Source organism: Agelaius tricolor, unplaced genomic scaffold (genome assembly GCF_023055355.1).
Source record: "Agelaius tricolor isolate 1412-34295 unplaced genomic scaffold, bAgeTri1.0.p SCAF_6, whole genome shotgun sequence".
NCBI classification, from domain to species: Eukaryota; Metazoa; Chordata; class Aves; order Passeriformes; family Icteridae; genus Agelaius; species Agelaius tricolor.
This window is the reverse complement of record NW_027269266.1, coordinates 17,873,806-17,900,992: the sequence shown is the minus strand read 5'-3', so window position 1 is coordinate 17,900,992 and position 27,187 is coordinate 17,873,806. Positions and strand designations below refer to the sequence as shown.

The 27,187-nt window shown below is 39.8% G+C and overlaps 1 protein-coding gene across 4 annotated transcripts in view; it reads left to right on the top strand.

Annotated features, from left to right (window-relative positions):
• The first annotated feature begins 5,417 nt into the window (after positions 1-5,417).
• The window catches only part of CACNB2 (calcium voltage-gated channel auxiliary subunit beta 2), a 247,196-nt gene continuing 225,426 nt past the window's right edge, over positions 5,418-27,187 (top strand). For all 4 annotated transcript variants that reach the window (XM_071428850.1, XM_071428849.1, XM_071428848.1 and 1 more), the window contains exons 1-2: positions 5,418-5,680; positions 16,158-16,250. In XM_071428850.1, the coding sequence (XP_071284951.1) occupies positions 5,579-5,680; positions 16,158-16,250 (195 nt within the window). In that variant the 5' untranslated portion in view covers positions 5,418-5,578. The remainder of the gene's footprint in view (positions 5,681-16,157; positions 16,251-27,187) is intronic.

Below are 27,187 nucleotides of genomic sequence, written 5' to 3'. Positions count from 1 at the left end.
AAGTCAGATAGGATGGCAATGTTACAATAGAAAATTATTATGTCTGTACTAACTTGGTTTTTAGGTTTTTGAAGGACACTTCAAGGATAGTTTTCTCAATAAAATTCAGGGCAGCACAGAGTCACAGAATATGGTGGAGCCTTATGCATCATTTCATGTTTTAGGGGCACAAAGGTTTCCCTTAAAAATTTTCTCTGGAAATAGATAAGTTGGTTTTGATGGCGATTAATTGACTGTGGCAATTATAGCACTTACATCACAGTAGTAAATGTGACTGCTGACATTTTATTTCTTAGAATAATTTTTCTTATAAAACTTGAAGGGTGCTTTATTAAAAATCATTTTCTTACAAAATGAGAACTTCAGTTTTGGTAAAGATTGGGTGAAATTTGAGTAAAAGAGGCTTAGCAATATGTGAGAAAAAGGAGGAACAAACAAAAGCTTGAAGACTTGTCTTCCCTTGCATCCTTTTGTTGCATAAACTCAAAGTACTTACCAAAGATTAGTTTTCTGAAATCAAATCAGCATTATTCTGCAGTACAAAACTAAGCCTTTGCAGTTTGATGTTTATAGCCAGGCTGCCTTAAGGGTTGGTGTGCTGCCAGGAAGGAATTTTTCAGCCCTGCTCTGAGCTGTGTATCCCTGTTGTCTCTCCTTCCCCTTTCACCCTGGCAGCTGCACTACTCAGTCCTCATGGTAGGATGGCTCAGGGAGATAAAGCAGCAGATTTACCCCACGGAATGGTAATTAATTTTCTGCTACATTTTACCTTTAGTTCTTGAGTGGAGTCCCTGGTGCTCCAAGAGCCAAGCGGTGTGCCATGGAAGATCAGATTAGCACAGCCAAGGCAAAGAGGGAGGGAAATGACATCTGGCAAATGCTCACTTTTAAAACTGACTAGATGGCAACATGGAGTGGTGCCATCATCGATTTGCACTTCAAATCTGTACATGTATAAATTGGCAAAGAATTTCAATACTCTCAGACGTATTAACTCTGCCAGCAGCCTTGGTAACCATGAGTTAACTGTCAGCCACGTTGGTGGCTTTGCAATCCGCGCACTGACTAGAGGTTGTCACTGTCTTCTCTTACACAATTTATTCTGAATGAAGTTTTGCCTCAGTGCCACAAATAAATGATTGTTGGGTTGAAAAAAAAACACCAACAAACTACCCAAAAGCAGAGAAGCCCAAACTGAGCTCAGGGCTCAATGAAGGGCAGAGGAAAGGCCATCCTTAAGGAGCTGTGGAGAGTTTGGATGCTGTCCTTGGACACAGGCCACACACAATCTATTAAAATCTGTCTCTCATGTCAGTAACTCACATGGGCTGAGCATATTTGTGGGTGAGAATGCTATAAAGCCTTTTTGTGCTCTTGCGATTCAAGTATTTAATAAGAGAAAAATGATACTATAAATAGGAACACCATAGTTGGTAAGGACTGGGGATACAAAAGGAGATATGCAGTCTCAGTTATGACAGGAGAGCAAAGAAAAAGCAAAGAAAATATCAACTGAAACCAGCAACTTGTGCAGAAGTGCTTAATCAAACATGAACTTTGTATACAACCCATCGGCAGCAAATTTGCTCTCGCAAAGTGAACAGCTTGCGAGCGGGAGAGTGCCTTTTTTGGTCACGTTTTGCAAAGGGCTGAAAATATGTGCTTAGTAGGTGTTGTGGCTTTTTCAAGTATTGTGAGCCTTTCTGTGCATTAAAAGCATTTTTGCCAGTGTTTATATATTGTTCCTATCTTCCATCATGTGGAAACCTTCCTCCTTCCGATCCTGTCTTCTCCTGAACACACTGTAACAGTACCAATCAAGGCTTTCTTAGGTGCATGGCACCTCCATCCAAGAATAAAGCACAATAAACAGGAGCTGGGAGAATGGGTCAGTTCATTAAATCCAGCCAGGTGATGCTGTACTCTGATACAGACTGATAACAGATTCAAAAGTGAGCCTTGTCTGGAGTGGTTTTGTTCAGACTTGTGTGAAAGATAAAGTACTAAAATAAGAGGAATCCCTTTAATTTGCACTTGTGACAGGCAACTTCCACTTTATCACTGAAAAAATATGAAGTATGTCTGTTTTGAGATATTAAAACCAGGTAATCAAGTGTTGTTTTGTTGTTTTTTTTTTTTCCACAATATTGAATTTCTGGCTACAATTCATTTTAGACAGGAGGTGGCACAGACTAATAGATGGCCAGAATTTCTTTTTAACTGAAAGTCCTAAAGAAATTCTCTGTATCAGGGCTTTAAACATATTCTCAGTTAGAAGCATTTTATAGAGTTTCATAAGAATAATTGTAAGCTCACTGGTCTGTATTTGTGCACGTTTTTAATGAAGTCCCTTGGGTCTAAGTTATTAGATTTTAGTTGCAATTGCACAAATATCAGCCAACCCTCCTTGGCCTATTTTTTGCCCATTTAGTGATAAGTATAGGCTAAACCAAACATATACTTGCCATATGTGGGTACAAAGGTGCTGACACCACATTGTTATACTGGTGGTAAAGAACAATTAAATATGCAAACTAATACAGCTCTCCTTCCTTTAAAAGAACATCTAAACTCTCATGCAAAAACCCCAGCTATTTTTGGCACCCAAATCAGGTTATCTTGTTTGTCAGCCTAAGCTTTTGGGATTGTTTTTTTAAAGGAAAAAAACCCCAAACCTATGAACAAAACAGCTTGTGTTTTCTTTGGTTTTCTAACATTTACATGTCTATAAAAATCCAAATAAGCATGCACAACACCTCTTTGTTGCAGATAAAAGTGTAAATAAATGCAGCAGTGTGGTTTGCTGCTGAGAAGGGGTTAGGCATACCAGGTTGCTTTTCCCCTTGAGAAAGTGCAAGCGATTTAGAATCTCTGCACATTGTTTTTACACATTGACCCTTCTCCTGGAGCAGAGGTGGCCAAAAACAGCATGCAGAGGGATGACTGCATGTATATGTGCTCAGCTGAAGGATTTGCACAATTCAAGGTTAGAGAACTTGGATTAACTGCTGAACAAAAGGGGTGAAACAGAATAAAATACAATTATTTTTTTATGCTAATCTTCCAGCCACTCATTACATCAAGGCAATGAATGATAATTGCTGCTAAAGAACAGTTATGTAGAATATTTTTCCTCAGAAAGAAAAACCAAATAAACTTACTAAAAATTCAGATGTTATTTGTGTCTATGTGGGGAAACTTCTTTCCTGAGTTTTTGCTTTCTACAGACCCTATATGGATGTACATAAACAAGAAAAATAATTACCATTATATTTTTATAGTGGAAAAAAAAAAAAGACAAACTAATCATAAAAGACATGACTGAGCACACAAAAAATGAACTTCAATTGACATATTCAAGCTCTAATTTATAAGAGAGTAGAAATACTCTTTCAATCCAGATTCACAATTTATGGTTTTAGAAACTGTAATGTTTCAAAAATAATCACTACTACTCTTACAGAAGGATGGTATACTTGAAAAAATGCTCTTATTTATACACTCTTTACAAAGTGGAAATCCAGAAGGCAATATGAAGGGCCACTGTTACATGATTAAGTGACTTCCACTCCCTTCTCTGTGTGAGAGAGAACAGGCAATCCCTGACAGATGCCTGAAAATCTACCAGGTAGATGGACTGAATCATGGTGGATCGATTGCCAAGCGCCTGTCCTACAGCATGCCTCCAAACAGAAGGATAAATTGCTCCAAAGCCACAAAGGTGTCAGAAATTCAAAGACAACATCTTTCAATAATAATATGCCACCAGCAATCATTAACATGAATACTATATTTAGGTTTTTCAGTAAATTCCTTAATAACGATGATGGTCACAAAAAGTAATTCCATTTAAATAATCTGTGTCAAAGAAATAACTACTTCAAACCCTCTACTAGATGGTGAAGTATGCATTTTTCACACCAAATGTCTAAAAAGAAGATATATTTTTGGTTATAACCACCTGAAGAACATCTGGAAGCAGTCCAGGCTCCAGTATCTTTATAATTTCAAGACTGTTGAACATGTCTATTGAGTTACTTGAAAGAAAGTCAAGCAATAAACCCCACACTTTTCACTTTAAATTAAGGTTGTGTTTTGTCATGGACAACACCTTAAAATTCTAGAAAATAATTTTGAAATGTCTTCAAAAATAAATATGAAATTTTTTGGACAAGTGAAAGTTCTTCAAACCTCAGAGCTCTTCCTCTTGCAGAGAAAGCTAATTCCTTCACAAAAAAAAAAAAAAAGGCAGTTCCTGTAAGATTTTCACCATTCATATAAGAAAATCCATAGGGGTAAGCTAATTCTGGAAGGAACCTTATTAGCTATTATGAAAAATGAAATAAATCAACCATGCAATCTGGACCAAGCTTGAAAGTACTCCTTGAAATTGACCTGGCTTTTGTGCTGGCTTTGGTTTGCTGGCTTCTTTTCCTGAAAGTGACTTTTATTACTTTTAGCAATGGTTGTGATTTTAAGTGTATGACATTAGGCCAGTCAGTTTCTAGACTTAGTTTTCACTGTTTATAATCAGCTGATAAGAGATTTCACAAACCATCACAAAGTGATTCTGAAAACATAAGTTTCCCCCTCGCTGCATGGGACACATGGGCTAGGTCCCATCCAGTGAAAGAAAGGTATCTTGGGCTTCTCAGGGTCAAAGAGTTTGGTCTCTATCAGGTCCAAAATGATCTGTCATTCACAAGAAATGAAAGATCATCTCAGGAGCGGAGGGTGATTTTGCCGCATCAGGTTTCAAACAGGTGTTTCAAGCGCCTCCTGTGGGGTGCCTGATAGCACGATTGAGATTGTGCAGACACAGGTTATACAAAATTCGACAGTGGGCTTCACCTTACTCATCCCTTGTTGATATGTGCACAGGAACCTCCAAGCACAGGCAAAAACCCTATCAACACCACAGACCTATGGAACTTTCTCTGTCCAAGTGCCGTTTTGCTCACTAAAACCGCAGGTCTCAGCCGGTGCGCGCTGAGGCAGGGGATGCCGTGCGGCCAGGGTCGAGACAGCCGGCAGGGCTGAGGGGAAAAGCAGGGCCTGACCGCACCCTGCACCCCGGCCCACAGGGCCTGACCGCCCCCTGCACCCCGGCCCACAGCCCCAACTTTGCTGCTCGGCCGCGTTCGGGCTGGGCCGGATGGCGCTGGGCGCGGATCCCGGCGCAGATCCCGGCGTGGATGGCGATGGCGGTGCCGGTGCCGCCCCCGCCCGGCGCTGCCGGAGGGAGATGCTCGCTGTCACTTTCCCTCTTCCCCACGCACCGCCCCCTGCCCTCCCCCGCGCCCGCCGCCGGCGCTGCCCCGTCCCCGGCGCCGAGCGCTCCCCGCCGGCAGCAGGCAGGGCAGGGCGGAGCGGAGCGGAGCAGAACAGAACAGAGCGGAGCCGGGCTGGGTAGGGCAGGGCCGCCCGCCCGCTCCTCGGCATGGCCGGGCGCTGAGCGGCGCCCGCCGCCCCGGCTCGGCTCGGCTCGGCTCGGCTCGGCTCGGCTCGGCTCGGCTTGGCTTAGCACGGCACTGTCCCGCCGAGAGGCTCGGCGCCCAGCCACCCGCTCCCCTCGCCAATGGTCCAGAGCGACATGTCGAAATCGCCTCCCAGCCCGGCGCAGGAGGTGCAGATGGAGCTGCTGGACAACCCCCTGCCCACGGCGGCGGCGGCAGCGCAGGTACCGCGGGCTCGGCCGGGGCTGCGGCGGCGGCGGGGCGGGGGCGCGGGGCAGCGCGGCGGGGCCCCGGAGCTGCCCGTCCTTCAACTTTGGCCACCGCCGTCTGAAAAGTTTGACAGCTCCCCTAAGACGCCCGAAACCCCCCTGTCTTCGCCCCCACCCTCAAATGCCATTTAATTAACATAGATGGGATGCTCTGTGCCGTAGAAGCATCGTAAGTCAAAAGAACCTTGCGATTATTTGGAGGATGAATATGTAAGAATACGTTGCTATCAAGCTGATCTGCCGCACATGTATTACTCGCAGGGTACGGCTATTTTTCCCTGCTCCAGTAACCTGTTGTATCGTACCTGATGCTTCCCACGCACGGCTGAAACCTCCCTCGTCTGTTCCAGGGGCTGGTGACAGTCTGTAGGTGAGGGAAGGCGATTCACGCCAGTTGTTCAGCAGGAATTTTGGGGAGGCTGAAGGTGTTGAACATGCTGCAGATTTAAGTGGCTCGATTTTCATGCAGAAGGTGGTTGTACAGTCGTCTCAGAAATTTTAAGAACTCAGTTCATGTGAAGTGTTCAGGTGGATGGGTGATGAGAAGAAGGCAGGCTAAGGCATACTTAGAAAAGACTTAATATTTTGAAAGGTTGTTTCTATTTGATGTATGAATGTTGCTTAGGATCTCCAAGTTTGCAATAGTTGGCTACAAAGACTTCAGAGTGCTGTTTTTGAACCCAGTAAAAGGGTGGTAAAATCTGATTGTGTGCATTTCAGATTACAAACGTGCATGATCTTGTTAGGACAGAGGTTTTTTTCCTTTTGGGGTGCAGTTTTTGCTGTTGCTGCCAAAGCTGTCTCTGATGCTTTGTTTGAGAAGGTATACCAGCTCCATCCCAGAAGTGCTTGATTGACAGAGAAAAATGCTGTCAGTCTGTCAACAGTCTTGGTGATTGATCTTTACTAACTCAGGCCCGGTGACAGCAGAGCAAAATCCATGCACTGAAGCAGAGACTAGGTTAAACTAAAAAAGAGAAAGTGTCTCTTTGGATGTCAGTAGCCTCCAAGCACAGAACAGACGTTTCAGTAAGGCCATATGCTTTGCCAGCTTCTCCAGAAACAGTGGCAATGGAGCTAATTTCTGACCTACAAATCCTCCCCTTTTTACATCTTTTCAGCCCTAAGCATAGATTCAGCAACTGTCAAATCATATGGTACCTCTCTGCTGTGGACAAATTTCAAATACTGATCATAAAATTGATTTCTCAACCCTCCTTTTTACTAGGGTTAAAGAACCTCTGTTTAGAGAGGAAGAATAGTTTGCTAACACCCACATTATTTATGTTTCAGGTAATGCATTTATGTTCTGTTTTATAAAACAGGTTTCTGAACATTCACAGCCAAAAAGATTCACTTTTTAAGACAGTGATAATGTACCTTTTTGGTTCGGGGTTGTTTTTCAGTTTTTGGAATCAAACTCATTAGGCAGAACAAGAATCATCTTCTCTATATACTTGTTTTAGTCATACATAAGCCTTAGTAGAGAGGAAATAAGGTTATGGAAACAAAAGAGCCCTTTGTCTGAATATACTGCAGGTTAATTCATTAGCAAGCACTGCATTTAGAGACAATTATTTTGATTTGAATTTCTGTTCCATAAACATTTAAAACAGCCCAATATTGTAAAAATATGCTGCTTTAGAACACACTCCCAGTGAGAAGGAGAGGCTTAATGAGGACATAGGAATCATCAAGTAGTTTGCCTACAGGTACTTCAGTTATTTGTACCACTGTCTTTTTCTCTAAAGTAGTTGAATATCAATCCTAGAAACATTTCTGCCAAATAATCTGTCAGGAAAAAAAAAGCCCAAACCAATATGCGAGCTTATGGTGTGATGCCACTCCTAAAAGTGCTCACTCTGAAGTGCTTCTTCTGGGAATTATGATTTAAGGAAATATTACTGAAGAGCCTTCGTAGAGTTGTACCAAGTCACAACAATTCTCTTGTCCAAGAATTTTACTTTTGCAAAGCTGAGATTTCTTTTAAACTATCTTAACATCATGGTCAATATTTTGGATAGTGCCTGTCCATCCATTTTGGCCAAACTTGTCACCATGGGGCAGAGGAGTGAAATGTAGTTAACACTCTAGAAATAGTTCACTTAAAAGGCAGTTAAATATGTGAAACATTCCTAGATAACATCTGTGTAAAATCTATTTCTTATTTTCATAATGCATTTTCCTAACAAGATCTGCAAACAAAAAAAATTTTCTTTGAGTGTTGATCATGACAGTTATATTGTATTTTTCCAGGGAAGTTCTTTGCAACTGGGACAAGATATTGGTGGTTTTTTTCTGTATTACTGAAAATTCTGTGGCTTTGAGGTCCATAAGACTTTAAAAATATAGTTCTAGTTCTAGTTCAATGTGATCTTAGTCTCAGATGGATCTTGGTCTTAGATGGAGTTGCAGTAGAGCTCTGGATGTCTGGTTTTATCCAGACAAGTCTGCATGCTGACAGATACACTGTGGACTTACTCACAATGTCCAGGTACATGTCAGTGCAAAGTGGTGGTTTTAGGTGTGGCCCTTTGGTGATGAAATCAGCATTAGGTTTTCTGAAGGAAAAGAAGCCAACTGTTCAAATGTATCAGTGTTTGGTGATCAATTTTTTGGTGTATTTTTTTTTTAATCAACCCCAGTCTTCTCTCTACTTCTTTATTTTAAAAACCCCTTTTTTTTAGGAATCTGAATTAGTAGAATATTCATTTTAATAATTTAATTAACCCAGGTACTATTATGATTTGTTTATAATATAACATAGCACATTAATGCCTTTCATGGTAACTCTTAGCCTCTCTTCTTTTTTCCCCTTGCTCCCATGTAATTTTCTTATGATCCTTCTTCAAAGTCTCTCAGTCCTCAAAAATCATTAGATTCAATTTCTGTTGCTGTTTTCTCATCAGAAAGCTTCCTGTGCTGTGCGTTAGGGACAGTCTTAGCAAATCAGATGAGTAAATTACACAAAGACATTTCAAAGAAAACATAATGAAACCTTCTATCAAGCAACTACAGACTACCTTGTGGAGGGATGAATCTTACACTGGATGAATTCTTCCCTATTCCTCATTATTATTTTCCTCCTGTTCTTTTTTTGCCTGCTTATGCATCATCTGTCAGTGCACGTCCTAACAACCTGACACATTTTATGTGAAAACAATTCTCTTCTCGATTGTTTTCTTCAGTTCTTTCACCTGCATTTAAATTTCCTCCACTACATGGTACTGCTAAATGCTTCTGCCTTCCAAGTCTAAAGGTTTCATCATCCCTGGAGTGCTTGGCTTGTTTTTCAGGTTGCATTGCAGAAGGTAAACTGAATGCATGAGTCCAGGGGACAGGCTTGTTCAGTTTTCCTTCTGTATCAACTGTGATTGATGTTAAGGTGAATTTTAGAGTGATGTGCATGTGGTGACTCCACAAAATCAGTTTAGTTACAGGCCCTTACACTCGCTGTTGTCCTTCCTGAATCTCCAGCTACCTTCTCAGTTGTATAGCACTGTCCCTTCACTGCCATTGTGGTAATGAGGAATGGAATAATATCCAGAGATTTATTCTCAGCAGATTAATCACACTGCCCTCTGCTGCTTTCAGCTGAGTTGATTTATCCCAGTTCATACCGTGTTTACCTGTTCCTCAAACAAACATTTTGCAGCCGTGTATTTCCCAGTACTGACTTGCAAGAATACTTTGTAAGCCCTAAACAAACAAAATGGATATCCCTTTGCTTACTTAAATAATAATGATACCCATTTGTTATAGAGGTGTGGAAGGTTTTACTCTCTTCTGGCAGCATCCCTAGAAGCCAGATCCAATGTGGCAGCAATTCAGTGGAGGATATACAAACAAAGGAAGAAGAGATAAAATCCAATTCCATTCCTTGGACTTCCTCATGGCCCTCAGCAAGAGGTAGTGTTTTCTGTCCTGAAGTGGCAGTCTCCTTTCGGTGTTGTATTCCTTACTGACAAAAATAAATTTTAATAGTCCTTCACTGCAGAAAGCCCTTCAGGTTTCAGCTATTACTTTTCTGATAATTCTCTCTTCTTTGGGGTTTTTTTGCATTATCCTGTACTCAAGCAATAAAAGGTGATTTTGCATACTCATCTCTTCCAGAGATATTTTCCATTTGGGTACTACACATTATCAGCTAAATGGGATGTAATAGTTGTTCTTTACATTATCCTAGAGTGTAAATTCACTCTGAAACAGTTCAGCAGTTTCAGTTCTAACTTATTTATCTTCTAGAGGCAATCTCTGGTTTTGTCTGTTTTGCCTCTACGGATGGAAAGTTTCTGTGCTATTACAAGGCTGGCTTCTCTGGAGTCTCAGTTACTTTTCTTCTGCTATTTTTACTCAGGTCTTTACAGTGCTGCAATAGAAGAGTTTAAAAATCAAGGAACCAAACTTGCCTTCCCCACCCTCCAAGGGGTTGTCTTGGTCTCTGTCCTCAGGGTAGCAAACCCTTAGCAGAGGGAAACTGTCTCATAGCTGGCTGTGGGTGCCTGCAGGCATCCTTCTGTCACAGAGTCAGATCTCTTTCTGTTTGCTTGTGCAAGTGAAATGCAGAAACCCATGGAGAGCAGGTGGGGAGGCACAGGCACGTGGCCTCCAGCTGTAGTTGCCAGTTCTAAAAGGCTGCAGGAGGCCCAGTGGGGTTTGGGCATCAGCACCTTCTGCTGCTGTGTGCTCCTGTTTTGCTGAGGAGGGAGCTGACATCTTCATCTCTGGCATTACAAGTATATGTGCAGCAGGTTTGCACTGAGGTGGGTTTCCAAGCCACTGGGGATGAGGAGAGCCAGCCGAGTTCCCAGCTTCTTGTCTGGCAGGTGGAAACTGCCAGATGACCTGGTCTGAGGCCAAAGTGAGAGCCCTGGGAGATGGCTCACAAGTGTAGGAACTGGCAAGAACAGGGCTGTTTCTAGATGCAGTGTTGGCAAGGCTTTATCACAGGCCAGCAGAAAAGAGCATCTAAGATTTAACCATTGCAGATTGCTCAGCAGAAATTAGTTTTATTTTAATGATGAAGAAGAAGCATCTGTCAAATACTTATTTTTGTATTATATTTGCAAGTTTTGAGAAGTGAATTATTTGTGGAGGTTTGGGGGTTTTGTTTGTTTGGGAGGATTTTTGTTTTGGTGTAGTGTAGGATTTTATAAAATGACTGTGAAATGGACTTTGCAGGCTATCCCTGTAGCTTGCATGAACTTGACTGTATTGGATATTCTCAATCTGATAGGATTCCTGAGGGCAAGTCCTGTCTTTCCTGAGTTTTGTCCCTTTGCAAAAGTTGTTTGGAGAAATCCAGGTTTTGAGACCTAAGCTGAGGATTCTTTTCTGCTATGGGGACCTGAGTTTTGTGCTGCTCAGGCTGAAGGTGTGTCACAGGGCAGGGTGCTGTCACAGGGCTGTGCTGATGGTGACCACAGAGGTGACTCAAAGCCCTGCTCCTGAGGTGGAGGCAAGCCAGGATATATTGCTGTACCCTACCTTGCCCTCGTTCCTGTCATGGAAAGGAGCTGTGCATTAGTGAGGAACACATCACCAAGGTCTGTGTACATCTTCCAGCCCTTGGCTGTGTGGTCAGGAAGCTGACCTCTACTCCTTTATGAGATTAGCATGATTTGTGGTGACAAAATCAGAAATATTAATGTGTTTTTCTGTTAAGTGAGAGTGTGGGGGTTGCAGCTATGCAGCTGATGCTGGAAGGTTTAATTTCTGAGTGGTGGTAAGCCTGGCTAGTGGCCAGAAAGGACCCAGGGGGTCTGACCTACGGGAGCATTTGTTTCCTTGGTGTAAGGAATTGCTTAAAGAGGCGGTGGCTGTTCTTTTAAGGAAAGGATGGAGCTAGATGCATATATTCTGCACTGCCCTGACATGCTGAGTATGGAACATGTGCATCTTTAAATACTTTTTAATCTTTTGCATGGGAAGGAAAAATACTTGGTGCATATTTGCATTTCTGACCTTCTAGCAATTCCCTAATCCTTCAGGGGAGTCACTTTTTACCTTTTTAGGTGTTCTTTTGATTTTTTTCGTTGGTCCCTTGTTCATCTGAGATGATTTAAGGTTCAGTGTAGCTCTGAAATTTTGTTTTCTGGTTTTGTTTTCTCCAATTTATTTCTTCCATCTTTGTTTAAGCACCTGACTTGGTCTCAGTGATTCTACTGCCTAAATAATCTGTACTCTTCCTTCATGAGACCAGTTTTTAAGGGTTTACCTCTGCCACCTGCCATCAGCCTCAATGGCTGGTGCTGTTTTCCCTATGATAAATAGTTGAGGTTCAGACTCATCCTTTGCATAGTCCTCACCACTGCTTTGCTATGAAATGCCATTAGAGTGGTTACTGGTGAAGGGCATTTTAAGACTCCCACTGAGGACCCTGGTTGTAGGTAGTTGGTAATTGTAAATGTTTTACATTTCCTCTTGCAGATGATAGTATTTTGCCTACAGGCATAAACGATGCCTTCTGCTTGTCATGTGTGCTACAGGATTAAATGTTATGTATTTTATGTGTTGAGACAGAACCTCATTAAAATTAAAGGGTTTCACTGAGCAGCATTGATCTCATCTGTTTACAATAACAAGTACTTATACATAAAACTGTTAATTATCAGGAAACTGCAGTGTATGCCTTTAGTACTTCATATGATTCCCATATTTCACTTGGTGACATGGGTTGAATAACAGTTGCACAATCAGAGTTTCTAATCAGAGTTGGAAAGAAGAGTCTTTCTTTGCTTTGTTAAGTCTTGATTGATGAAATGGTTTTTACAAAACTACTTTGGTTTGGTTTTCGCTTTTTTGGTAAGGTTTCACGTTGTTTTTCTGGTGATTTATGAAGCTTTAGAACATAAATGTGTGTGTTTTATTTCTCCTCTTTGAAAACTCAGCCAATTTTAAAGGAATTTCACACCTCTGACTAATAAATGAAGCTACACTTTTGAACTTGTAAACACATGTATACATAACTTTATGTTTGAGTAAGATGCTCTGCTAAAACCCAGTAAGAATGTTACTGTCAGCAAACTGTTTTTATGACCAGGCTTGGTCGCAGGGCTGGAGTCAGTTGTGAGCAGATCAGCTGGGACAGATGATGCTGCCAGCCCTGCCCTGCTGGCTTTGAGGCTGCCACCCCTGGGCCCTGCAGGCTGGGCTGCTGAGGTGTTTGGGCTCCAGTGGTTGTTCTGTTAGGGGCAGCTGCCACACAGGTTAGCAATGACTGCCCTGTGTTGCTGCTTTTACTGGCCAATGTCCTCGTGTCGTGATTCAGCCCTTTATTTTTAGCTGCCTAATTGCAGCCAAATGCTGCACAGAACACAGATAAGGGAATGTATTTTAACATGAAAATCACAGTAATGTATTGGGCAAAAATAGTCTCTTTTTTTTTTCCCCCTGAGAATTGAAAGTAACTGAGATCATTACGTATTTTATTTATTCATTTATTTATTTACTAAGGCCTCATTTTCACATTAAAATCTTTTGGAAAAAAATACACATGAAGAAGCAAAAAATAATGATCAATACTCAGGATGAGTATTCAAGCTTCTCCACATGGCAGAGATAATTAATAATTTTTAATAATATATAAGATTGTTTTGATTATGGAAGGCTAACCTCATCTTCAGAAGAAAGTTTCAGGCATTTCTTACTGTGGGAATAAGCTTGAACAGCATGGAAAACAAATGTAGTCCCCAGTTAGAATCCTTTAAAATAATGAAAAGAGTCATCAAATCCCAGTTTTCCCACATACAAAAGTTGTCCCCCATTCTTCTGACTGAAAACTGCTCTGTACAAAGAGGCAGATGTAAAACTGACTGCCTAAAATCTGCAGCCACAGCCTGCCATCATGTCAACAGGTTTTTTGTGTTTAAAGTTAGTGTGTGGCTCATGCTTCTGAAGAGTTTTCACTTACAGAACAGTAGAACAAAAATATGCATGTTGCTGTGCACAAGAAAAAACTCCTCAAACTGAAAAATCAAGGTGAGTTTTAGCCTGAGCTGCATTTGCTGTGATGTTGCCAGAAATAAATGCTTTTAGTCATTGCATATAAGGCAGGCTTCTCTGTTCTTGTAACATATTCTTTTTCTTTTTCTGCTCTTATTTGTTTTATCTTCATCACTCTAGAATCAGTCCCTCTTTTGCCTCTCATAATTTTTTCGTGTTAGCAAACTGAGCACCATGATACTTTAAATAAAATAAATATTGTAGAAACTGGAGACAAATTCAAAATGTGTGACTATGAGAAAGAATATTTGTACATGTTTTTAATTATCTCCTTGGGAATTACACAATATTATAGTGTACTGTACACTGTAAATGAAATTGCCTAGATAGTGTGGTCTTCATGTAGGTGCTTTATATTCTTGAGCTCCTTTGTGAATGTTAGAAATTCTTTATTTTTTCATAAGTGTATTTCTATATTCTTCCACAAAACTTGTAGGAAAGGAATTCAGAATATTTGTGTGTAACCCTAGGCAGTTAACTCAATGGGAACCATTCAGAACAGGTAAATTTTGATTTAAAGATGTTGTTATATTTGAAGAATACTGCTGTCAGAGATACTTTTTATGTATTTTAGGTACTTTGATATTATATTAGGTGGAATATTATATTAATTGTGTTATACTAGGTGGAAAAAAATGGTTCTGGTAGAACTGTCTATTATAACTGGAAAATATTTTTAATAATTTGCCTGTAACAGTGGTTCCAATCTACTAATTACTCCTTTTGATCTAGAAAGACCTTTTTATTACCAGCAAGTTCTCCAGTTATAAAAGATTCCTTTTAGAAATGCAACCATGTAAAACTATTCCTGATTGAAATTTAATTTTATATTTTGAGACCTGCTGGGTTACAGTTTTAGACTCATCAGAAAGTCCTATTTTCACCCCCATAATCTTCAACATGCTGATTTTTGTATAGTTCAACCCTAACCAGCACGCATAGAATCAATTTGGGTACCTTTCAGAAATTTCTTACATGGCTGTTTTGCAGTTTTGAAAAAATCATATGAGCTTGGCAAAATGTCTTTCCCATGAATCTGTTTTTTGGGGGATACAACATTGCTTTTGTTGTAGTTCACTGTTAGGTTAGTGAGATAACAGATACTGTTTTTGCTGAGAGTGAGTGTCTGGCTGACAGAACTGCTGTTCCTTGAGTCATCCTTCCTAAAAGATTGATGCATTAGATTTCATCTGGTGCTCCAAACTCACCCAGAATCAACACAGTTGATTGATCAACACAGTTTGAGATTTTTCTCTTGCATCTGGTGGGGGCAAGTTACCTGGATTTGTCAAATGATCTGAAGTTAGTAATGGCTATCTGTAGTCCTCCTCAGATAGTCTTAAACTGCAGAATATTTAATCACACTTATGTGTTACTGCTAAGAACAGCATTCACATTTTGAAGATATGATATTAAAAATCTGCCAGTATGAGATTTTAAGTGTTTCAGCCTGCACTGGAGCCCACTCTTCCCCACCATGAGAACCAGTAAGCTCAGGCCCAAAGCTCTGAAGGTTGCACAGCCCAGAGGTGGTGCCATGGCAGAGTTTACAGTCTACAGAGTTTGCACTCGCACAGAAATAAGTGGTTGCAAATTACATAGTTTTGAACTATTTCTTTTTTTTTTCCCTTGTAATTTAATGAAAAAATATTTATTGATGACCCATGTTTAATGCACAAAACAAATGACTTTTTGTGGACACATGGATGCATTTGCTTTGTTTCTAAACCATGATTTTCTGTATTTCTAAACAATGGTTTTAAAGTTTTGTTTTAGCCAGCCATAGCTTTCTCCTCATGTCTCTTTAAATTCCTAGTAGATAAAAGTAGATAAAAGATGCCTTGCTTTTTACTAGCATATTACCCCTTTCCCAGTTACACATATAGTCGTTTTTTATTGTTATACTGCTTTTACTTTCTTGAACTTATAGTAAAAAAATTATTATTGTAAAATCTCTCTGAGTTATAAGATTGTATCAACAAGTTGTTTGTCACTTCTTGCTTCTTTCAAGTTCCCTCAGCTGACTTGGCTCATTGCTGTGATGTACTGGAGGCTGCTCCAGTACCTCCTTTCCTGCCTTGTTTATTTAAACTAGCTGCACAACAAACTGTACTCTTTAATCACTGTGACTTAGGTAAATAGTGCCACATCTATGTGAGTCTATAAATGTGTTTCTGAACCCAAATGTGAAAAAAGCCCAACAACAGCAAAACATTTAGGGCTCAATTGACCAAGCCTGGTGAGCATTTGCACACATATATCCCATCAGTTACTTACTGAATATGTGCTTATTGATTGACATAAAGCTGATAATCTGAATCCCTGATAGCTTGGGAGACACCGGAAGCTTTCTGTGCAACACAAACTAATGCTGCAATGCTGTTTCTCTAATCTGTATTTTTTTGTTGTTTTTTTTCCTTTCAAACAGTCTTACGGTAAAGGGGCAAGAAGAAAGAACCGATTTAAAGGCTCAGATGGGAGTACATCTTCTGACACTACCTCCAACAGCTTTGTACGCCAGGTATGGGCTTTCAGCTTCTGCAAGAGTGGATGGCTTGCTGGTATAATTGTTCAAAATATAATTTTTAATTTATTTTTTGTAAGTTGTCAACTCAGAGTGATGCTGCAGTCTGAGAAATAGCAGAAGTCTCTTCTGGCACAATGAAAAATATTTGGTTGCTATTGTTTTGATCTTGGCATAAAAATACTTTTTCATTTCTCATTCCTTTCCATGTATAGTAGTTACCCTTATTTTTGTTACTCTAATTCTGTCAGGTGATTAGAACTGGAGGAAGAGGCAGAGTCTGATGGAAGTGCCTAAAGTGGCAACATTTGGAAGAAAGAATCAAAACCCTACCAATCTTCAGGGTTTTCCTGCTTAAAATAATGCTGCATGAGGCAGTGTTAACCTAGATGCTTTCCTCCCACATCCCAGTGTTATTTTAAGGCATGGGTTGGAGGGGAAATCCTTGGCAGCATTTGTCCCCATTGTACTGGTGCTGGAAGGAGCCAGTAGAAGATGGGGCAGTGGTGTGGGCTTCCCTGTCCCGGTGTCTGTGTGTCTGCTTCAAAGGGAGAGGTCCTGGTGGAACCCGTGGGGATCCCAGACCAGGGTAGGTGCTTGCAGGACAGCTCATTCTGGCCAACAGAGGGTGACTGGAAGTGTATCCAGAGCCCAGGATGGCTCTGGTGCTACTGAGACTGTGCCCTTGAGGAAGGAGGGTGTGTGTCAATGGACGTGTGGTTGACAGCTTGGAGAGCAGAAATGTACCCAGAGCACCACAGTGGCTGAGCCTGTGCAGGCTGAAACAGTTCTTCATGCCCAGCTGGTTCAAACCATGGCATCTTCAATGCACACTTTGCCATCTCTTTCAGAGAGGTTCTGGAATTTGGGAAGTTTCATAGCAGAGTTTTGTTTTATTTAGCATAAGAAGGCATCACACCTCCTTCTCTACTGGCTTGTTATTCATGTCCCTTCATCCCAAATTATTTAATGACTCCATTGATGTTGCATTGGTTGTATCAGTACACATCTCCTGTTTACAAAATTCTTTGACTTTGTCCTGCTGTGATTGTATTGGTAGGGTTTGTAGTAGGCTGTGGATTTGATAAAGTCAGGCCCTTATTACATTTCACTGTCTGTTGGACCTAGACATGAAATATGAATTGATCATGGGAGTTTTCAGTGGCAGTGTACTATATCAAGGTGGAAACCCTGGATCATGTAAATTACTTGTTCGGGACATTTTGTCCTGTCTTAAAATACCATGAGTCTAAGTAGTGTTTGAGAGTAGCAACAGGATCTCCCAGTTCCAAGGAATCTTTGTAAGGAATTCTGTGTTGCTGTTTTCCTTAGCTCCTTGTGGATGTTCAATTCAGCCTGGAACATTTTTAGCAGAGTATGAGTGTTTATTTTACACCAGCTGCACATGCTTCTTTGCCTTTCTTGTTTACCTAAATGAAATCTGAAGTTGGTCTCAAGTATCTCCTCTTGCTCCTCCGGTCATGGTGAGGAGCAGGGCAGAGAGGATCCACAAGGAGGGGGATCATCAAACCAAGTAGTGATGTTGAGGTGGGCTCCTGTAGTCATTGGACATCTGATTGTCTCCACAGAGTGTGAGGCATGGTTTATCAGCTCTCCAGAGCTACCATAGGAAGAAGGTTTGGTGACCTGTAGACTAAGTGTGTCTGTATCTTTCTGAGGGCTTTAAAGGGAGTGTGACATTAAGTGTAGATTTTTATAGAAGAGATTTATGTATTTCCCTGAAATAAAATTTAGTAATTACTTGAGTGATGTAATACAAATGATTGAAAGATGAATAGGCTTCTGTGAAAAATCAGAGATTTCACAGATTGCTGAAGCAAAACTCAGCTTTGAAATGGTATTGTCACTGAAGATAATGAAGGGATGTTAATGGATAAATAATCAAAAAATAATAAATTAATAAATAAATAATGAATAAATGTTACGTGAAATTGTCCAGAGTAAGTTTAAAAAAAATCCCCACAAAACATTCCTACCAAGTAATGTACAGGCAGAGGTATTCAAGTTTTAGCAGGTGTATGAGAGAAATAAATGCCTCTTCACAGCTGCTGCTGAGACATTTATGTCAGAGCTTGGATTCCATCTTCAGCAGGCTTTCCTGCTCTGATTCTTCTCCTGGGACAGGTTGGCTTCTCTTGCACTAAGGAAGAGTTGCCACCAACATGACCTGGGTGCCCAATGTTCCAGATATGAAACACAAGGGGGGCAGAGTTTTCTGCTGGCTCAGCTGCTGTGCCCTTCCCAGAAACTCTCTTGCTATACATATTGTTTACCACTCCAGCTATCTTGCAGGTTATTTTACATGGTATAAATGAACATAGTTGTTTTGCAATAGCCATTTATTTGCAGGAAAAGATATAAATCCATTAATTTTGTGTTTTTCCAAGATGGATGAAAATTGCAGAAAAGCGGGGCAGACAAATGAATTTAAACCCTATGGAGTCAATGATGTACCATTAGTTTCCTGTTATTTTACTTTAGTGCTGTATTAAAACCAAGAAATAAGTTCTTGCTCAAAAATGTTGTTTAATGGGAGTTTTGATCTAGACATAGGATACACACAGCCTGTTTGTTTCAGCAATGCTTATGATGCCTATAGCTGCCTTTTGTTTCTCCAACCTCCTTTCCCTCCCTCGGTTCCTGTTTCCTTTCCCATTTATTTCTTAACTTCTCCTGCAACTTTTATGTGCATCTCTGCAAGTACTTCCCTCTGCACTGAAGAAGGAATCCTGGGGTTGTCCTGAACATTTTTCACCAGGATCTGTCTGCATTCCTCATAAAGAAGAAAAAATGTTTGGAAGGTGCTTTTGTGTGGTATTTAGCTGGCCTATCCCTGAGCTGGGGGAGCTGTGAGAGGTGTGCAGGTTCTTGTCAGCAGCATCGATGGAAAGTGGCAGTTCTTAACACAGAAATAAATTGTGGCTGGATAAAAGAAGACAACTACATCTGGTCCTGGGGAAATGTTATGCACATGGAAGGCAATTGAGGTATTTGGCAAGAGCAAGGATATAGGATTCAGTCTTTTGAATCCACAGAGCTTCTGGGCATTTAAGTTAAAGCTGCTGCAGAGGGAGGGACTTCATGTTTATTGCTAACATTGATAAACTTTATTGTCTGGGTTTTGGTATTCCCTTAAGGACATATGCCCCTCTTGCTCCAATATATATACCCAGCAACTTTTCTGCTATACATGCCACATGCTACAGTAATAAAAATTATGCCAACTTTGTGCTCTCTCCTTCAAATGACTAAGTAACATTCAAATTGCTTGAAAACTCCTGCTGTTGTATAAGAAGAATGAAATGTGGCCTGCACAGCCCTGTGTGCAGTGATCTTTTCCATTTAAATCTGTTTTTGGAGTGCTGAAATAGAGCAGAGCAATCTATCCAGTATTGTTTCTGATGTGTATAAAAGAAGACTTAAACTGGAGCAAGAGCATCTGTATGTAATATAGAAATTAAACCCCCATTATTTTCAGGAGTTAGAGCTCCTTTGGGCTGTGAATTTTATGTATTGATATAGATTTTTATTAAAATTTTTAGTTGTGACACTATGTATGAGATTTTAGGAGAGTGTTTGGATCATGTTCTATTTGTTTGTTGCAAAAAAAAATGTTTGTTTAGTTTTGTCTCCAGCATGTTATTGATGATATTCGAGCTTAAAAAAATAACAACAATTTGGCCTTCTTTTTATTTGCTAGCAACTACTGCTTGTCTTTTCAATAGCAGGAGAGGGAAATTTTTCCTCTCTGTTTTCTTGTGAAGTTGTATTGGCAATTAAGCTGTGTATTTGGAAAGCAGAAGCATCATTGCACAGCAATCAGCTCCTAACTGAATGTAATAATGTCTTTAGGGAACCAAAGGACATTGTGTTATATAGTTTTCATCATCTTTTTTGAGCTTTGGAGTGATAAGCAGCTTGTTCTTAGGGTTAGTTATGAAAGACTGAATTGGATTTGAGCTGTAGTTGTTGCCATTTTGACTGATGCTTGGTAATGATTTTGTTCCCAAGGGTTTCTTCAAAATACAGATCAGACAACATGTTTTGCACACAACACTATGGCACTTCCCAGGAACATTTTTTTAAGCAAATTGCATGTTCTGATAGCATTACATATTTTCTGGTTGTGCTTCTGGACCCGTCTTTGTCAAGGTTTTATTTTAAATCGTAATGATTAATCAGAGAGGCAGGCTAAGTTGTTGGGATTTTTATGTATTGCAAAGGCAGATTAGATTGTGAAATAGGCTGTTGTCTATGGACTGGCTTACAGAAATATTTAAGGTTTTACAAATCTGTTTTTTTTTTCCTTTAAGTATTGGCTTGATGCCTGTTGTACTGTGTTCACTCAAAAACACAGCTATAAATAATTATGTAGGGAATTCATTATTCTTCTGCTTTCCTCTAAGGACTTTTGCCTAGCTGTGTAATTACCTATTGAATTTTATGAATGGTAAAACTAAGATTTGCTCTAAAAACCAATTTGAAAATATTGACTTAGTTTTGCTCATAAACATGCCTCTTAATCTTGATTTCACCAGAGGACTAGGCCGTGTCAGAACTGTTTTCCTCTTGTTTTAATTGCTTTTTTTCTTCCAGATGTAGAGCTTAGCTTTGATTTTTAATTTTTTCCCCTTTCATGAGGGGAAGAGCTTATGTATTCAGCTCATAGATGCAGCCTGCCAGTGAGGCTGTGCATTTACAGGCTGAACCACAAAGAACTGGTGTAGAGTGGGCACAGATATTAGCTTTGGTCTTCATGCCCAGTACTAACAATCTTAGGCTGAAAACCTGCCTGTATATAACCTGCTAGGACTATTCCTCCTTCTTGAAGACTATATGTGAACAAGATTGTGGCTAGCCAGAAGATCTAAATAAATAATTACAAATAGGGCTCATTTACCTATTAATATATTCTTACATCCTTTGTGGGCTTCAAATTATAAGACATGTTTTGCTTGTAGAGAGAAAAAGGAACTTTGCAGACTTGCCATTGGCTTTTACCCATAAAAACATGAGGTATGTGAGGCACTTTTAGAGGTATTGTGCAAATACTGATTATAATACATAAAAATATGTACCTGCTGCTCTGCTCAATTTTCTCATCTCCTATTTCTGGTGCAAATGTCTGGAGTTGTTTTGTTAGATTTTTTCTGATCTCTTTATGCAGATTTCACTGAAAGCCACATCAGTGATGCTTGTGGCCTGTGCTTGCTAATGTGGTTGCATTGAAGCCTTACACAAGTGATAAATTCTAGAAAGTCTGCTTCTTTTAAATTCTAGAAAGTCTGCTTCTTTCAAACACATTAAAACTGTTATTATTGTGGTGCCCTATGTTTTTCACCATAAATTGTAAGTTATTAAAAGAAAAGCATTGCGCTTGGATAAATCCAACTCACAGTGAGGATGGCATAGGGAGTATGATGTGTGTACTGCTCTGTTCTTCTGGTGGCAGTGGGAGCTACCAAATTTCCCTCTGCAGGCCACCTTGTGACTTCAAATCCTGGGCAGGCACTGTAGTTTTAGGGTGACCTGAAACTTTGCTTGTACTGAGCAAAGTGAATCAGCTCTTAGTCAAATCCACTGAGACTGCCTGTGTTCTGATGCTACTCCAGGAGTAGTACTGGCATGGGGAAAGCAGCTGTTTTTTATGTGCTTCTTGTTGTGTGAAGTATACCAAGTTCACAGCAGGGTGAGGAACTTAGAGCAGTGCATGTATTTATAAGAATATGTCAGTTCAGCTGTTGATGAGGAGTTTCACTTATGGCTCATAAGTGAATAAGTAAATTGTTCTCAGTTCCTCAGTCATGGTAAAAAGCAGTTGGATGGGGAGTGGGAGGAGGAAGGACAGCTTTTAGAAGAGGCCTGGCTTGGGAGCATGGGGCTGGAGGAGGAAGGGAGGTGGGAGAAAAGGACTTTCCCTTCTGATAGCACTTGTGGAGCTGCAGACATGGGGGAAAAAATCACATTAGGCTCATTGAGCTATAGATTTCCTCAGCTGTAGTAAGAGTTTGAGAAGTCTCCTTTTTTGGCCTGGAGAGAATAGAACAGATGCCCCTATAAAGCATGGGATTTTGGCAGGCATGACTGGAGGGGAGATGGCTGAGAAAAAGCTGTCAGAAAGGAAGTTCATTTGTGGACTTCAATTCTTTCATGGGCCCTTTTTTGCCTCAAATGGTTTCTAAGAATAGAAGTCAAAATGTTGCCATGTGTTTAAAAAAAGCCCTACGCACCCTCTAACCAAAACAAGCAGGCAAAACATCTTAATGCTCTTCTGACATGTCCGTTTATGCTTTTTGTAGCAGGGTAAGAGAAAATTATGGGGAGGGAGCAACTAAATGTAATTCTTTATAAAAACAGAAGGGTAGGAGCTCTCTTTATAGCCTCAAATGAGTGTACATGTTTGATGTTATGCTGCATGCAGCTGAGGTCAACACATCCTTTTCCAAGGAGCAGTGGAAATTTTGAAGGTGGGGGTCATACCTGATGTCTGCTGAGATGATTGCCAGCATTGCTTTGGAGCTTGCTAAGATGATGGGTGGGTGGTGAGAGGTGTCTGAGAGGTCAGACGTGGCCTGCTGTGAGAGAATTAGGGAGATGCAAGCTCTGAAGGGAGGTAGGTGACATCCCTGGAGGGGAGGGGCAGCTCTTGATCCTCCTTTGGAATTCCCACTGCTGCTGGCCATGTGCTTCTCTGGTTCAGCCAGGGAGAGGAGGAATGGGGCTCTCCAGTTGCTCAGTGTCTGCCACAGCCATCACTCAGCCACGATTGGCAGCATCAGATCCATCATTTTATAGCAGGGCCTTCAAAAGGTGTGACAGGACTCGGGCATGGCTGAGCCAGGGGGGTTCTGCAGGTGACAGGAGGAGGAGGCAGGGGCTTCATTGTTTGGGCAGGCAGAGGTGTGAGGGGTTTTTAAGCATTTAGTGAAACTGGTGAAGGATTTTTGGGGACTCTTCTATCATGGTGGATGGCATATAGAATGAGCAGAAAGCCTAGACTGGGTTAGGCTTAAGCCTTTGTCTTTGACCAAATACCTTTATAGCTGCTGATTGCTCTCTGACTGTGTCCATATTTCAGTTTTGTTCTAATCAGAGTGGGCTTTGCAAGAGCTGAACCTCTGAAAAGCCTTAGAGCTGTGCTGGGAACCTCCTTGCCTGTATTTGCTGCTTCCTTGTGTGGGGTATAGCATTTTTTCCTTTTTCCATGGAAAAACTACGCAGTTGTAAACAGTTAAGATCAAAATTACGAATAGGATTGAATGAGAATCAAGTGTTTTGGTTTATTTTGTCCCCTGCTTCTCCCAGAAAATTCAGTGTGGTTTCTAGTTCTTGTGTGCAGCATTGTCTATAAATTTGTGGTGAGATGCAAGGTTTATTATATGCTATCATAGAGTCTTATAATAAGTACAGACATACAAAATATCTGCAATGGAAGAAGGTTTCTGATGCATATATTTAATTATAGTGAATGCAGAGACTGTAAAAATGTTTTATGAAGATAAATGCAGTATTTTTACAACTTTTACTTATGGGCCTATCTAGTGGGAAATTTTTTTAACAAGGCCCTAAAATATGGGGGTTTCTTTTAGAAATAACATGTTTTAATTCACTTGCAAAATTCAGTTTATAATTACATTTAAGTGCATCATCAACAATTGTTTAGTTCCTGAAGTGTTTTCTGTAATTTTCAATATTGCATTGATTTTTAGGGCTTGCATTTATGCTGTATGGTTTTGATTGAGAACAAAACACCTAACACAAGGGAACAGTTTGATCCTCTGTAAAGCAAATGTCATATTCTGCTCCAAAATGCAGGCAGATTCATAGGAAAATAACTGCTGTTTGGCCAATGTGCAGCAAGCTGCTTCAGTTTCTCTCCGTTGTGAAGATGAGCTGCTCTCAGTTCCTGGCAGGGCTCAGGGAGTAAAGAAAGATCCCTTGCAATTAGCCAGGGGGATTTACTGAATCTTTTGTTTTTCACAATACTCCACCAGTACATTCCTGCTTCAACTCAGGAGTGCTTAGTTTCATCCCTTACTAATAGATACACTGCAAAATGTACATGCCATTTCTGTTTAGTTAGTCACAAAATTGCCAGTTTTATGGACAGTTGCAGCAGAGAGCTGTCTCCTCTTGGGCTATGTGTTTAGACAGTATTTCCAGTGCTGATTATATGTTCCTGTATACTTGAATGTTGCTTTTTTTTGTGATCTCACTCAGACTTTGCTGGAATACTAGGTTCATTGAAAAGATTTATGTGCCAGTACTTTTTAAATTAATTGTAATTCTCGGGTATTTAAATAATTTTTTTTGTTATCAAATTGTAGAGTGACATCCATGTAAGCACAATTTAGTGGGTTATATTAATATTATTAATATTAATTAATATTAATTATATTTATAATTAATATTATTAATATTAATATTTTAGTTCCCAAATATGACTGGCCTGAAAAACAGTAGGACCTTAAGCAAATCTATTTATATAAAAACACTTCTTTAAAATCTGATATTGTAGAATATATGAGTTCTTTTTCCTCTGCCAAAGGAAATAAGTAATTATTAATACTCTTGAGATTATCAATTCAAGAGTTACTATTAATTTTAAGCACCAGATAAACCTGTGCAGTATTAATTCTAAGCACCATATAAACCTGTATTGCACTGTGTGTTAAATGGTTTTAATCAGATGGTTTACGAATAGGATAATCAGGTCTTGGATAGGAAAGAGAAGTAATTCCTGCAAGCAGGCAGGGAGCTGAAAGAGGGAAGGATGGATGAAGTGAAAAAGGCATGAGAAAGATGAAGTGAAAAAGGAGAAATATAATTATACATGCTTTTGATATTCTTCCTTCTATTGTCTCCACTGGTGTTTCCAAGTTTTCAGTTGCTTTGCAGATTGAACCTGGGGAGTCATTGCAGAATGAAATATAACCTTCTCTTTTATGCCAAATTACCTTTAATTGCTATGTCTTTTATGTTAGAAATATAGCTTTAAGCCATGGTTGATCAGATGGCTCTGAAAAGTGTCCTTATCAGATCCTCCTTTTTCATGGACTGAGCTGAAGGCAGGCATCATTGCTCCTGTAGAAACATGAAGCACAGCTAGTTGGGTTTATTTTTCCTACAAATGGAGGAAAGTACAGCATATGTTCAGTAATCTCCCCTTGCTACTTTTCTAAAAACGTGTTATTGCGTGTGCAGTTCTCTGAAAAATCACTTTGTCCAACTTCTTTGACCTTATTTATTTTTTAGGAATCCTTTTGAAAACAGTAATGTGTCAAGGAAATGTTTGTTTATAATAAGGAAAGATTAAAGACTATTTCAGCCTTGTCCTTGAAATAATTGCTGAGAAAATGGCCAGTGTTAGTAATAGAGTTTAATCAGGAGTTGGTTGGTTTTAAACACCTCTCTCCAAGATTAGCTACAATTTATCCATCATCTGCCACTTAAACTGAAATGGGAAAAGGATGCTTTCCTAAACTGCTTGTATTGTTAAATAAAATGCTGAAATAATATGTTAAGGTAAAATTTCCCATCCTTAGGAGAAGTGATGTTTGCTCAAACTCCATAAACAGTTTGAAGATATTAAAAGGTTAAAATGTGTAAAATCTTCATGTTCCTGTTATTATCTGAGAAAAGTGAACAGTATTAAAATGCTATTATAGACATTGCAAAGAAATGAAAGCACATCAATAGATTTAAACAATTATGTTGTTACTATACTTTGAAATCTGAATTTAGAAAATTAATCAACACTTTATACAATAAATAAGTGTGATGATAAATTATGGTGTCAAGATGAAGCCTTGGAATGAGATGACAGAGCCAAGTGAAAGAGAGACAGCATCATTTTGAGGCCCAAGAAGCAGTGATTCATTGGAGATAGTCTGGAAGAATTGGCAGTGTGCCATGTGTTATTTTTTTATGGAAATAAATTAACTCTGGAAGGTTTAAGATTTTTTTTTTCTAGTCTTACTGATTAACTGCTCATAAACAAGAGCTACTTAGAACGATACTTGAATTTTTTGCACAGTTCTCAGCCTCCATTTGATATTTATTTATTTTAGAAAGATTCCTGACTGTTTGAAGCACATAGGAGTATCTCATTTTATCTTTCTTGCAAATTTTTCCTACTCAGAGTTCAACTCACAATTTACTTAATTTGGTCCTGTAATATGCCTAAAAGTCAATGTGATATAATCCTGTTTGGCACAGCATTTGGGATTTAATCTGCTCTCTGCTGTGGTACAGTTCATTACACCAGCCCAGAGCTCAGTCCTTACACTCAGAAAATCCTGTGACATGTGATGTCACGCTCTCCTTGTTAACCTACACCCTCTATTTTCTCTTAAAGCAGGGTCAGCTAAACCTAGGGTATTTCCAGCATGCATCAAGTGTACAGCATTTGGAGAATATCCTATTAGTTCTTAAATTTTTGGAAGGGAAAATGGAGCCCAAAACCACTGGAAAATGTGTATTTTTGATACTACATCTCCTGCTTGTAACTGTAGCTATGGTTGTTTGATTGTTGATGTGGCAAAGCAACTTGTGGGTTGCTTGCATTTAGCGTGGAGTTACTAATAGCCAGGGGAAATGAAGAGATGAAATAATAATGAAAACCACTTTTCCACTGTTTGATCATTAAATAAAAGAGAGAAAGTTCATCCATGGGAGCAAGCATATGATGTTAGGATTTTGGGAGATGTGTGCATCATTTGTCCTTTTATCAACATTTGTCCTTTTATCAACATGCTGTAAAACAAAAGCCCCAGCCCCAGTTCTGAAGGGAGTCTTTGCTGATGGTTCCCTTGGGGTTGCTCTGAAATTAATCTCCTTGTACTGTGCTTCTGACTAAAGACTGCAGCATGTTGGTCAGAGGGTGGCATTGATCTTTTGTTTTTCTAATTTTT